The 13,025-nt window shown below is 38.3% G+C and overlaps 1 protein-coding gene across 1 annotated transcript in view; it reads right to left on the bottom strand.

Annotated features, from left to right (window-relative positions):
* Positions 1-4,550: 4,550 nt before the first annotated feature.
* Positions 4,551-13,025, bottom strand: part of HSD17B13 (hydroxysteroid 17-beta dehydrogenase 13) — a 20,559-nt gene continuing 12,084 nt past the window's right edge. The window contains exons 6-7 of the mRNA XM_003790102.3: positions 10,717-10,833; positions 4,551-6,070 (exon numbers count right to left, since the gene is read on the bottom strand). Coding sequence (XP_003790150.1) covers positions 5,980-6,070; positions 10,717-10,833 — 208 coding nt within the window. The 3' untranslated portion in view covers positions 4,551-5,979. The remainder of the gene's footprint in view (positions 6,071-10,716; positions 10,834-13,025) is intronic.

Here is a 13,025-nt window from a genome sequence, read left to right as displayed (position 1 = left end):
GAGTCCCCTGCTAAGCAGGACAGGCAGTGGCGGCAAAAACACGCGGTGGGCTGGATAAATGTCCTCCGCAGGCCACATGTTTGAGGATGCCTGCCTTAGGGGGTGATAGAGTGAGAATCTATCTCAAACAAACTAAAAACAAAAAACAAAAAAAAAAAAATGAAACAAATCTCTAGATTGAAAAAAATTAAACATTTCATCCACTGATAAACCTTTTCAATTCTTTGATTATGTCTTTCTATGGTTTGAACTTGTCCTCCAAATTTCATGTGTTGGAAACTTAACCCCAAAATCATATATTGAATGGGGATGGGGCCGTTTGGAGGTGATCAGAAGTAGATAAGCTTATTTGAGGGCCACCTTGATGATACTGGTGGTTTTGTAAGAAGCAGAAGAGAGACCTGAGTGACATGCTTTCTGTCTTGCCATGTGAGGCCTCCTGCCGTGTCACGATGCATTAGGAAGGCCCTCACCAGATGCTGGTACCATGCTCTCGGACAGAGCTGCAAGTCAAAACAACTTCAACGGCCTGCTCTGTCCATTTCCCTGCAATCTATTCCAGAGTCCCTTGCCCTCAAGGTCATTTGTCAGCATCAGAAGGAAGGGGACCACAGAGTATTAGCAACCAGGACTTTGGAGTGATTAAGTGTTGAGGGAGGGAGCTTACCAGGCTGAACTGCTTCGTGGTCTTCCTTTCCAATTATGAGAAATGTCAGAATTGTCCCTCAGTCACATTCAGTAAAGGTTACCTTGACCCTGAGGCTCCCCCAGCATGAAAACCAGAAAGCTGTCTGGAACTCGACCAACACAGTCAAAACCAGCAGTCTGCCTCCATTAGAGTGAATTAATTGTTGAGCACAAAGACCATTTACATTTAGGATCTGCCATTGGCCCACAAGCTGTGTGGCCTTGGACAACCTATCGGCGCTTACTTATCTGTGAATTGTAGCCGGTAGCAACACCTACCTCATGGTATTCTGAAGATTCAATGAGTAAATGCATGTAAAGCTTGTAGGAAAGTGTTGCAGAGAGCTAAAAGCCCTGTATTTGCCAGTTTTTGAAGAGATTAAATCCCTTTTTTAATCAGACTGCTCAGTGGAGAATATGATTTCTATTCTCACTGGAAATTTAAAAATTCGTTTTATATCACCAGCTTCTACCTAGCACTGTCCTGGAGATATACCAGGGATTTTTTTTGCAGTTTTTGGCCAGGGCCAGGTTTGAACCAGCCACCTCCTGTATGTGGGGGCCAGTGTCCTACTCCTTGAGCCACAGGCACTGCCCCATACCAGGGATTTCATTTAGTAAAGGCTTATAGAAATCACCCAATTATATAATCATCAACAGTGCAGCAGATGACTATAATTATATGTAACCATTAAGACTAAGAATGATGGGGCCAGGCACAGTGGCTCATGCTTGTAATCATAGCACTCTGGGAGGCCAAGGGGGGTGGATTGCTTGAGCTGAGGAGTTTGAGACCAGCCTGACCAACAGCGGGACCCCATCTCTAAAAAATAATCGGGCTTTGTGGCAGGTGCCTGTAGTTGTAGCTCCTGGGTAGGCTGAGGGAAGAGAATCCCTTGAGCCCAAGAGTTTGAGGTTGCTGTGAGCTATGATGCCATGGCACTCAACCCCAGGGCGACTAAGTGAGACTCCATCTCAAAAAAAAAAAAAAAAAGATTGAAAATGATTTGGATACTATGAGTTTTATTTTAACTTTTATTTTTGAGACAGTCTCATGGTGTTGCCCCTTGCTTGAGTGCAGTGGCATCATCATAGCTCACAGCAACTTTAAACTCCTGGGCTCAAGCCATCCTCCTTCCTCAGCCTCCTGAGTAGTTGAGATTACAGGCTTGTGCTACCTCTGGTTAAAATGTTAAACTTTATGTCATAGTGACTGAAAAAATAGGCTGTGCTCTAGACTCGATTAGAGTGTGGGTGGGGGCTTGGTGGGGGAAAGCTGAAAACAGAAAGAGTACCACGGAGAGGACAACTACACAGACCCAAATTACCGGACAAAGTATGAACTAATGAGTAAAGGGCTGTCAGAAGGGAAGAGGTATTGAGGAAGAGAAAGGAAAAAAGAGTCCTGGTTACTGGAAGTAGATCCAGAAACAGGCAGTTTGGTTTTCAGCTGTTGTTTGGGAATATTTTAGTCTTAATTTACACAAATTAGCCTCACATTTAAGAGTAACAAAATCTCTATTGAGATAATAGATCGTTATTGGAGTCCAATAGGCAAATGATTTTGCTTTTCACAAGTGTTTTGATGTGAATGTACGAATATTTTCTAACTGCATACTAGATTTGTAAAGCTGATTTGAATGGGAAATGATTGCAACTCGGGCAAGTCAGAATATCCTTCCGTGCAATTTAACTCTGATTACTGTTACTATAAAAGATTCTCATCCAGTACATGCCACTTAACTTTTCTACAATTCCGTCCTTGCTGCAAGCAGCTGACAGGCAAATTTGATCAGATGTAACATAACCAATCCGATAAAGAAGGGTTTTCAACAAAACACCTGGCATATTTGAAGACATGGATTAAAAAGGTCAGGTGTTATCTCACAACCTTTAGATATGAGAGGAAGGAAGAATTAGAAAGCACGAGAGCGCGCGTAGGACGGGGATTGGCACTATCTCCTTATGGCTTCTCATGTAACTGGTGAAGAGATAAGCACAAAGGTAAATGTCAGATTTGTTATAATTATTGTACATTCAGAACAGCCCAGTCCACAGGATGCTAAACTAAATTCAAACTTAATGTCATAAAAAACAGTGCCTGTCAAGCATACAAATTACCAAGGGCTCTTTGAAAAATGCAGAGTCTGACTGCATAAATTTGAGTGGGTCCCAGGAGTTTGCGTGTCCACCATGCTTTCATGGGATGGCCATGCTGCGGGGACATAGGGAACCCTGGGGAGGGTCTCTAGGGTAACTTTAACACTGGGTGTTAGTCTCGTCTTTGGAAATGTTATCATATACATCATGTAAGATTTATATTTGAGAGCGATGCATGACTCTGGAGGAGACTGGCAGTACCTATGTCACTCTTAGTCCAAGGCAAGTGGGGACCTTGCCCCAGTCCTGAACCTGAGAGTTGTGTTCTTACAAGTGCCTTCTTTGAAATTTTCTAAATTTTCTAAGTGTCCTTTTGGTACTTGTCCTGTTTCTCTCATTTGGGATACTTGCTTGCTCTCTCTCTTTCTCTCTCCACTTGTATGTAAGGCTGACCAGATGTCCTAGGAGGCTTTGGGACTTATTCTATGTGGTCATCCTGGGGCCTTGTCTCCAGGTTCTATTTTCAGAAGGGTGGCTTGGGGAGCAGAATGTTCCTGCTGTTTAGCAAGGTATTTCTTTTGTAGGATTGCATGAAATTTGGCTGTCAGAATGATGCTGATTTTGGCTAATTCTCACGTTGGACACAGTGTTAATTTAGGGCTCCAGGCTGTCTAAGGCCCACTGCCCAAGTCACAGGTGTAGGCCCATGTATCCACTCTTACTGTGTTGTGACCATGGTGCCACCTCTGATATATAACATTCTAGGGCTGCAGGCTGCAAGGGTGGCATCCTCTGTCCTTAAGCCTTCCCCCTTGCCACTGGCATTCATGGCTGTCACTTCATCCCTTCTGCAAGTTCTATGTCATAGGTTAGGCCAGGCGTCCTCAAGCTACGGCCTGCGGGCCACATGCAGCCCGCCTAGGACATTTATCTGGCCCGCCAGGTGTTTTTGCCACCACTGCCTGTCCTGTCCTGCTTAGCAGCTGACTAATCCTGGGGCCGCAGTCTGGCTCTCCAACAGTCTGAGGGACAGTGAACTGGCCCCCTATTTAAAAAGTTTGAGGATCCCTGCATTAGGCAGTCCCTCAGCAGGGGCTGTGCCTATCTCTTTTAAAAGCTTTTAAGGCTACTACATCCCCCACTGATGTCATGATGCTGTGTTCTCCCTGTTGGTGTTAAGCTCTCCTGGATAAGGAACAGACACTCCTTTCAAAAGTGGGACTTCTCATTTTGTTCCATTTGGGAGGCAGGGTGCCGCCAACCTGAAAGAGATCAATTCTAGGAATGCAACAATTATGGCCTAAGAAGTTCAAGACAAGACAGAGTTGAAAGATGTATTAGTCTATGTTGTGCTATAACATTCTAAATGAAAAATTGAACGTGACAAACAAATTATCATTCAGGTTTTCCTGAATGTATAACCTAGGTAAGACCTGAATTTGTGGTTAGCATCCAAGAAGTCCCAGTAACAGTCTTTGAGTGACTGGAAGCCAGTATTCACGGGTAGCACAATGGATAAGGCAGTGTCAGAAGAAATGACATAACCAACATTAAATAAATGGTAGCAGTGTATTGCATGAAATGAAGGATTTATATTATTTCAGTGAAAATATGAAATGGCCCAGTTGATACTAAAGAAAACAAAGAAATGACCCGGACCAAACAAATAGAGCTGGTACCAGGATATCAAGAAGAATCTTTGATTTGTTTGTTTATTGAAAAATAAAATCTCAATCAGTAAATCAATATACCACACACACCTATGAATTTTATAATATAATTTTAATAAAATTGTATCTTAATAGATGCCCTACCAAAAATGTTTGCCTGGGAACCTGCATACCCTAACAGCAGCCTTGGAACTGGTATTTTGGTAGGAGAGAGGATTCTCCTTAGGGAGAATGATGAGGTGGAGACTGTCTTAGTAAAACATTTAGAAACTCAACTGGAACTTATAAGGAAGAGGTCTGTACTTCAAACATGCAAGACAAGTGAGCATAGGGGTTCAGTATTGTGCTTTTGCTTTCTCTGACCCTCATTCATAAAGAATTAAAACCAAAATGGAATTAAAATGGGACATTTTTGTCTTTGCACTTAATATAACCGAAATTTATTTTGAGATGTTTTTGTTATTGTTCTTAATATGTATATAATAGAAAATACAGAGGTTCCACTTTTGGTAGACACAAGAGTTAAACAAAGGACAGAATTAAGTAATAAGGTCTAGAATATGGTTGCAGTGTTTTGAAGTGATGAAAAAGGAAGAAGCTAAAGTCTTCCAAATACTGAGGATTACAGAGCTGCAGTCCCCAACACCTGGACTGCAGGGCAATACCAGTCCCTGGTCTGTTAGGAACCAGGCCGCACAGCAGGGGGTGAGCAGCAGTTGAGCCAGCAAAGCTTCATCTGTATTTACAGCCGCTCCCCATCTCTCAATCACTGCCTGAGCTTTGCCTTCTGTCGGATTAGCAGAGGCATTAGATTCTCAGGGGAGAGACAACCCTACCGTAAACTGTGTATGGGAGGGATCTAGGTTGCACACTCCCTATGAGAATTGAATGCCTGATGGTCTGAGGTGGAGATGCAATGGATATGAATCAGACTGAAGCCATCCCCTCCCCACTGGGTCCTTGGAAAAATTGTCTTCCATGACACCAGTCCCTGGTGCCAGAAAGTTTGGGGACCGCTGTGATAGAGTAACCTGTCAGTCCTTTGGAGCCCAGCTTCCCGCTTAAGCTTGATGTCTAACTATGAACTCACTCTGTGTTTTTGACATTCTGTGGCTGGGCTACAGATTGGAAGAACACTTTAGAACAGTCTCAAACCTTCCCCGTGTAAATTAGTTCTTTGTATTTACTTTTTGGAAAGGTAACTTTTGTCTGCTTTTAAATGGAAAGGAAGAAAATAATATATCTTAAAGAGAAATGACCTTTAAGTATGTTTCTGCAAGCACAGATGTGTTTAAAAGACATGGGATAAAAAACTGATCTGACTATTAAAAACTACATTAATATTCCTACAACACAGAAAGAAAGACAGGTAATTAGTCTTGTTCATTTGACTGCTGCTAGTGCCAAATGAATGTTTTTAATATCAACATGACTGAAAAATGTGAAATAGAGCTTTGAAGCATTGATTCTAAACAGGTTCACATCATTAACTTGCGTGTATCTCTGGCTGGAACTCCATTATTCACTTCTTTTTGATTTTGTGGCCAACAACTGCTTCAAACTGGATATTCTGTAGACGATGTATAGCTGCCAAAGCACGTTCAGGAAGAAACCTGTATGGAAAAAAGAGTTGAAATAGTTTTCGTTTAAAATCTTTGACACCAGAGTCTTTTGGGGGGTAGAATTCCCCAAGGGTAATCTGGCTTGCGTTTAATTTTCCTCTGTTCTCCCTTTGCAGCTACCCATCTTCTCTTTTATGTGAGTCTTTTTAATACTCATAGTTCAAAATGTATACTAATATAAAGAAAGCACTGATATATACCACCCTTCTCATCTTCTCATCTTATATGAGATTTTCTAAGATTTTATATATTTAAAGCTGAAGCTCTGACATAATTGCTGAAACTGTCAATTAACCCTGGCACTAAAATCTCCACCACCAGACACCACCGGAATCGATTCCATCCATGCCTCCATCTCTCCTTAATGATTAACTGAATACCTACTATGCATTCTATAAAAAGGTAGATTAAAGCACTTTAAAAATAGCTACTGATTTTGAGGAACTTATTGTTTAGCTGAGAGGCTAAGATGGCTATCTTAAAACAAGTATTCAAAAATATCAGCTGTCTGTAATTAAGGACTACAGCTATAAGGATGATTAACATGGGCAGGAAAAGTGAAGAAAAGTTTCAAAAGGATGACTAGATGCTCAAGGATTTCTTTCAATGATAGCAGCCTCCAAGATGAAATGGAGATGGTAGAGGTGGTAGAGAACATATTCAAAGGACAAAAAACCCCAGCAACCTATAATTGATTTGAAAATGTATTTCAAAAACTAAGGCAAAATAAAGACTTTTTGAGATATTCAAAAGATGAAAGAATTCATAACCAGCAGAGCTGCCCTTGAAAATGTTAAAGGATGCCCTTCAGGCAGAGGAAGATACCAGATAGAAAACCGGCCTACCTACGTGAATAAAGGACAGCAGAAGTATTAACCACCTGGGTAATCATGAGAATTTTCCTTGTTATTTAAATTTCTTTAGAAAGATAATTGTTTAAAGAATAATAACTGTAGGCTTGGCACCTGTAGCTCAGCTAGAGTGCCAGACACATACACTGGAGCTGGCAGGTTCGAATCTAGCCCAGGCCTGACAAACAACAAGGAGAACCAGAACCAAAAAATAGCTGGCACTGTGGCAGGTGCCTGTAGTCCCAGCTACTTGGGAGGCTGAGGCAAGAGAATCACTTGAGCCCAAGAGTTTGAGGTTGCTGTGAGCTATGATGCCAAGATACTCTACCAGGGCAACATAGTGAGACTCTGTCTCCAGAAAACAAAAAAAAGCAAAAAGAATAATAACTATAGTGTGTGATTTATAACATATGTAAAAGTAAAATGTGTGACCATACACAAGTATTCTGTACAACAACAGAATATTTATTTTTTTAGGTATAGAGAGAACACTTAGAAGATATGGTGTGTTCTGGGCCATTAAACTTGCTTTAATATGGGCGGACATGGTGGCTCACGCTTGTAATCCTAGTACTCTGGGAAGCTGAGGAGAGTAGATTGCTTGAGCTCCGGAGTTCATAACTAGCCTGAGCAAGAATGAACCCCCATCTCTAAATATAGCCAGGAGTTGTGCCAGACACCTGTAGTCCCAGCTACTGGAGAAGCTGAGGTAAGAGGATTGCCTGAGCTTAAGAGTTTGAGGTTGCTGTGAGCTATGACACCATGGCACTCTACCCAGGGCCACAGCATAAAACTCTGTCTCAAACAAAACAAAACAAAACAAAAATAACTCATGCTTCAATAAAATCAAAATATTCAAATCATACAATAGAATTAAATTAGAAATGAATAACAGAATTATCTCTAGGAAAATCTCCAAATATTTAGAAATTAAAAAGATACTTCTAATTTCCCACATGTAAATGAAAACACAGTATGTCCACAAGTGTGTGACAGAAGTACATAGGAAGAAATTAATAGCACTAAATGCTTATGTTAGAAAAAAATTGATATACATACACTGGAATAGTATTCAGCCTAAAGGCAATTCTGTAATATGTGACAACATGGATTAACCTGGAGAACATTATGCCAAGTGACATGAACAGTCATGGAAGGACAAATGCTGCACGTTCCACCATATGAAGTATCTGAAATAGTCGAAATCATGAGCCAAAGAGTGGAATAATGGCTGCCAGGGGCTAGGAGAAGGAGATGGGGAATTACTAATTAACAGGCATAAAGTTTCAGTCACGCAAGATGAATAAGCCCTAGAGGTGTAGGGCTGTAGTGTGGGATTTATAACATATGTAAAAGTAAAATGTGTGACCATACACGAGTATTCTGTACAACAGCAGAGGATTTACTTTTTTTAGGTACAGAGAGAACACTTAGAAGATACAATATGTTGTGGGCCATTAAACTTGCTTCAATATGGGCGGACACGGTGGCTGATACACAATAGTGCCTGAAGTCAACAATGATGTAATGTACACTTCAAAATTTGTTAAGATGGTAGATCTCATGTAAAGTGTTCTTACTGCAATAGAATGAATTGAAAGAAAATAAAAGAAAAAGTATCCAATCAATAAACTCAACTTCCACATTGGCGAACTAGAAAAAGAAAAGAAAATCAAATATAAAGCAGAAGGAAATAATATAGATCACAGAAGACATTAATTAAATATAACACAAAAAGAGAAAAGAATTAATTGAGTCAAATACTAGTTTTTTTAAATGATCAATGAAATGAATAAACCTCTAGTTAGACCAGTGAGGAAAAAAGAGAAAACACAAATTACCAATATCAAGAATGAAAAGTCTACACCCTGACGCGGTGGCTCATGCCTGTAATCCTTGCACTCTGAGAGGCTGAGGTGGGTAGATTGCTTAAGCTCTAGGAAAATCCAGATGAGTTCGAGACCAATATGAGCAAGAGCAACACCCCATCTACTAAAAATAGAAAAAAGCTATAGGAAAGAGGATCTCTTAAGGCCAAGAATTGGAGGTTGCTGAGAGCTATGATGATGCCATGGCACTTTACCCAGGGTGACAGCCTGAGACTCTGTCTCAAAGAAAAAAAAGAATAAAAAGTGTAAAGATATTAAAAGAACAATGAGGGAACACTACATACATATTTCTGCCAGTAAATTGGCTAACTTAGATGGAATGGACAAATTCCTTGAAAGATACACATTACCAAGAATAAATAAGTAGCCTTAGTAGCCCTTCAAGTATTTAAGAAATTAAATTTGTAATTAAAAACTTTCCCAGAAAGTTAGAAAATTAGAGGTCCAGTGGCCTCACTGGTGAATTCTATCAAATGTTTATGGAAGAAATGATACCAATTCCACACAAGTTATTCAAGGAAATAGAAGAGGAGGGCATACTTTCCAGTTCATTCTATGAGACCAGTGTTATTCTGATACAAAATCAGATAAAGATAGGATGGTTTTTCCTTAAAAATGAATCAATGTACAGGTCGAGCATCACAAATCTGAAGTGCTCCAAAATCTGAAACTTTATGAGCACTCAAATGGAATTTGTCCATTCCATCTAAGTTATCCAATTTATTGGCTGCTCAAAGGGAATGCTCATTGCAACATTTTGAACTTCAGATATTTGGATTTTGGATGCCCAATTGGTAGTATAATGCAATTATTCAAAAATTAAAAAAAAACTTAAATATGAAATGTTCTGGTCTCAAACAGGTAAGAGATATTCAACCTGTAACTCATGATATTAATAAACTAAAAGACCATGAGATCTTCTCAATATATTCAGAGAAAGCATTCAACAAAATCCATATCCACTTTTAATAAAAACTCTAATCAAAATAGTAGTGGAAGAGAAATTTCTCAATGTAATATAGAGCATCCATGAAAAAAACTAAAGCTAACATCATACTTAATTGTGAAAGATTAAATATTTTCCTCTTATGAGAAGGAAAGAACACTTGGATGTCCACTCTCACCAACCCTATTCAACATTGAACTGGACGTTCTAGCCAGTGCAATATAGCAAGAAAAAGAAATAAAACCATGCAGATTGTAAATGAAAAAGTAAAAATGTCATTATTTGTGGATAAAATAATTGTCTATGTAAAAGATCTGATGGAATCCACAAAAAAAAAACTGCAAGTTCATTAAGACATACAAGATCAAATGCAAAAATCAAATAAAAACTAGCAACACACAATGGAAAATGGAAATGTATTATTACAAAAAATACCCTTTGTAATAGAGCAAAACCATGAAAGACTTTGAGATAAATCTGACAAAAGATTTGCAAGACTTGAAGACCAAAACCTCCACAATACTGCTTAAGGATTAACATGAAAGAAAGGAAAGACCTACTGTATTTTTTCTTGGATTGGAAGACTCAATATTTTTGTCAGTTTTCCCCCAATTGATCTACAGATTCAATGCAGTTCTAATCAATTTCCCAGAAGGCTTTTAAAAAATAGAGTCTTTATGATTAACTACTCTGCTATATTGCATTCTTTTTAAACTGTCTTGCCTTCACTTTAGAATAATTTTCAGCAAATATGGAGCAGAGATGGTAGATATGTTAGAGAAAAAGAGTCATTTTCTTTTTATAGATTGGGTAAGGTAGTAGCAGATGAAAATTAACTGTTTTCCACAGGGATAAAGAGTTTCCATGGCAACCTTCACTACTGAAAGATTCTCCATAATTATGTCTTAGTACCTTCGGTATACTCACTGCCATACTTTCTGCCATACTTACTTTTCTAGTATTAGAGAGATATTGAGATATGATGGAACAAAAATCATTTTCTTATTGGTAAGTATTCCATCGATCAGACTTCTTGCAACTTCGTCTGTCTCCAATACAGGCCATAATCTGTGATTAAAAATAAAAAAAGCTTATTTTTAGTTTTCGGAATTTCAATTTTTTAATGAATGCAGGAAAACTAACACATCTTTTCACTAAATTTAGAATTAAGATTCAAAAAAGTTCCAAGGTTTGCTGCATTAATGCCACTCTCCCCCTTTCCTCAACATCCCATGTTGATGTTTTATTACTGCTGTGTTAGGCTTTCATATCCAGTAGGTGTGTTTCATAGCTTGCTCAGTCAAAATAGCAAAACGGTGGCAAGTCATTACATGCTAAGGAATAGAGGAGCCAGGCAAAAAAAAAAAAAAAAAGGAGTGGGTGGGATTAGTCATAGGATGGGAGGGAAACACCTGACATCCCAAGGCCTAGGGATGCAAGGAGAACATTCCATAGCTAAGTGTATTTGCTTTTTTGTGGACTGTCTTCTAAACAGCTAGATTGTTTCAAGGGCATTTAGTACTTGAGATTCACCTTTGACTTAACTATCCTTCAGTTTAATGAGAAAAGATGTGTACAAAGAATATTGTAATACTTCAAACTGGAGGTATGGCCTTCCTTACCCTGAAGACCATGTGCATGCACTCTTGAAAAATACAAATAACCACACACATTACTCACTCAGGGCTACTTAAATGTAAAAATATTTTTAATACAATTCAGCTAGTCCTAACTAAAATATAAGTATTAAAAATTTAACCCTAAACTCATTTAAAACTAAAAAAAAGGTAAAAAAGAGTTTTAAAATCAAAGTGCCATAAAAACTGCAAATCATTCATGAAATAAAATAACAATGCTTTCAAGATTGTCTGCATTCATTTTTGCCTAGATTTATCTGTCAATTTTATATTCGTCTCTGCTGGATAGCTTAAGGTGTTTAAAATTAACTTAATATTGGTGTAATAAGAACAGCTAAATATTCTATGTTACGAACAAAATACCCATGTATTTAACTTTAAGGTTTTTACTTAGGTAAATATCTGAGAGTCACAAGATATACAAATGGTTAACAGGAAAACAGCTTAAAATAATAATTAGCTATGTTTAACGTCCCAGTTCTCATAAGTAATTTAAATAAACTATTAAAAATAAGTTAGGCAAATGCAAATAGGATACATGCTTATAAAAATGCTTTTCATATCATTTAAAATCTTAAAGTTAAATTAAATAACAGATACTCATTAAATGTCTAAGTCATTTCTAATTTTAAAAATTATGTTATAAGAAAACATGTTTCTAAAAATTATAAAATAGTTCTCATCTAAAAAAATACTAATTTATGGCTTGGTGCCTGTGGCTCAAGTGGCTAAGGCACCAGTCACATACACCTAAGGTGACCGGTTGGAATCTAGCCCAGGCCTGCCAAACAACAACAATGGCTGCAACCAAAAAATAGCCAGTCGTTGTAGTCCCAGCTACTTGGGAGGCAGAGGCAGGAGACTCGCTTGAGCTCAGGAGTTAGAGGTTGCTGTGAGCTGTGATGTCACAGCACTCTTCCCAGGGTGACAGCTTGAGGCTCTGTCTCAAAAAAATAATAATAAATAAAAAAAATACTAATTTATGATAGATAATTCAAAATTTCTTGCTTTGTGGATTTTCACTAAAATTTAAGACTTTTAAAATTCTAATTATTATATATAATTCTATATATAAAAATGTGCCAAAAATAAGATACATTTTTTATTTAAAAATCATTAAAAGACAAAATTTATTCTTTATTAAAAATAATTTTGCCTAATTTGGAGGTTGTTTGAAGATTAATTCAAAACACAAATAAAAAGCATAAAACAAGACAAAACACAGGAAGGAGAAAATACATTAAAAAGTTATAAATATACATTTTTAATTAAAAAAGCTAAAAATAATTTTATATGAAAGCAATCTTATATGATAAATTTTTGTCCTAAAATGAAATGACTGATTTTTTAAAAAAAATATAAAACTAGGCTCAGCACCTGTGGCTCAAGTGGCTAAGGTGCCAGCCACATACACTTGAGCTGGCAGGTTCTAATCCAATCTGGGCCCACCAACCACAATGACGGCTGCAACCAAAAAATAGCCGGGCATTGTGGTGGGCACCTGTAGTCCCAGCTACTTGGGAGGTGGAGGCAGGAGAATTGCTTGAGCCCAGGAGTTGGAGGTTGCTGTGAGCTGTGATGCCACAGCACTCTACCCAGGGTGACAGCTTGAGGCTCTGTCTC

This window comes from Otolemur garnettii, unplaced genomic scaffold, assembly GCF_000181295.1.
Source record: "Otolemur garnettii isolate 467f Iridium unplaced genomic scaffold, OtoGar3 scaffold00039, whole genome shotgun sequence".
NCBI classification, from domain to species: Eukaryota; Metazoa; Chordata; class Mammalia; order Primates; family Galagidae; genus Otolemur; species Otolemur garnettii.
Note: the sequence above shows the minus strand (reverse complement) of the source record. Positions and strands in the feature narration are given on the sequence as shown.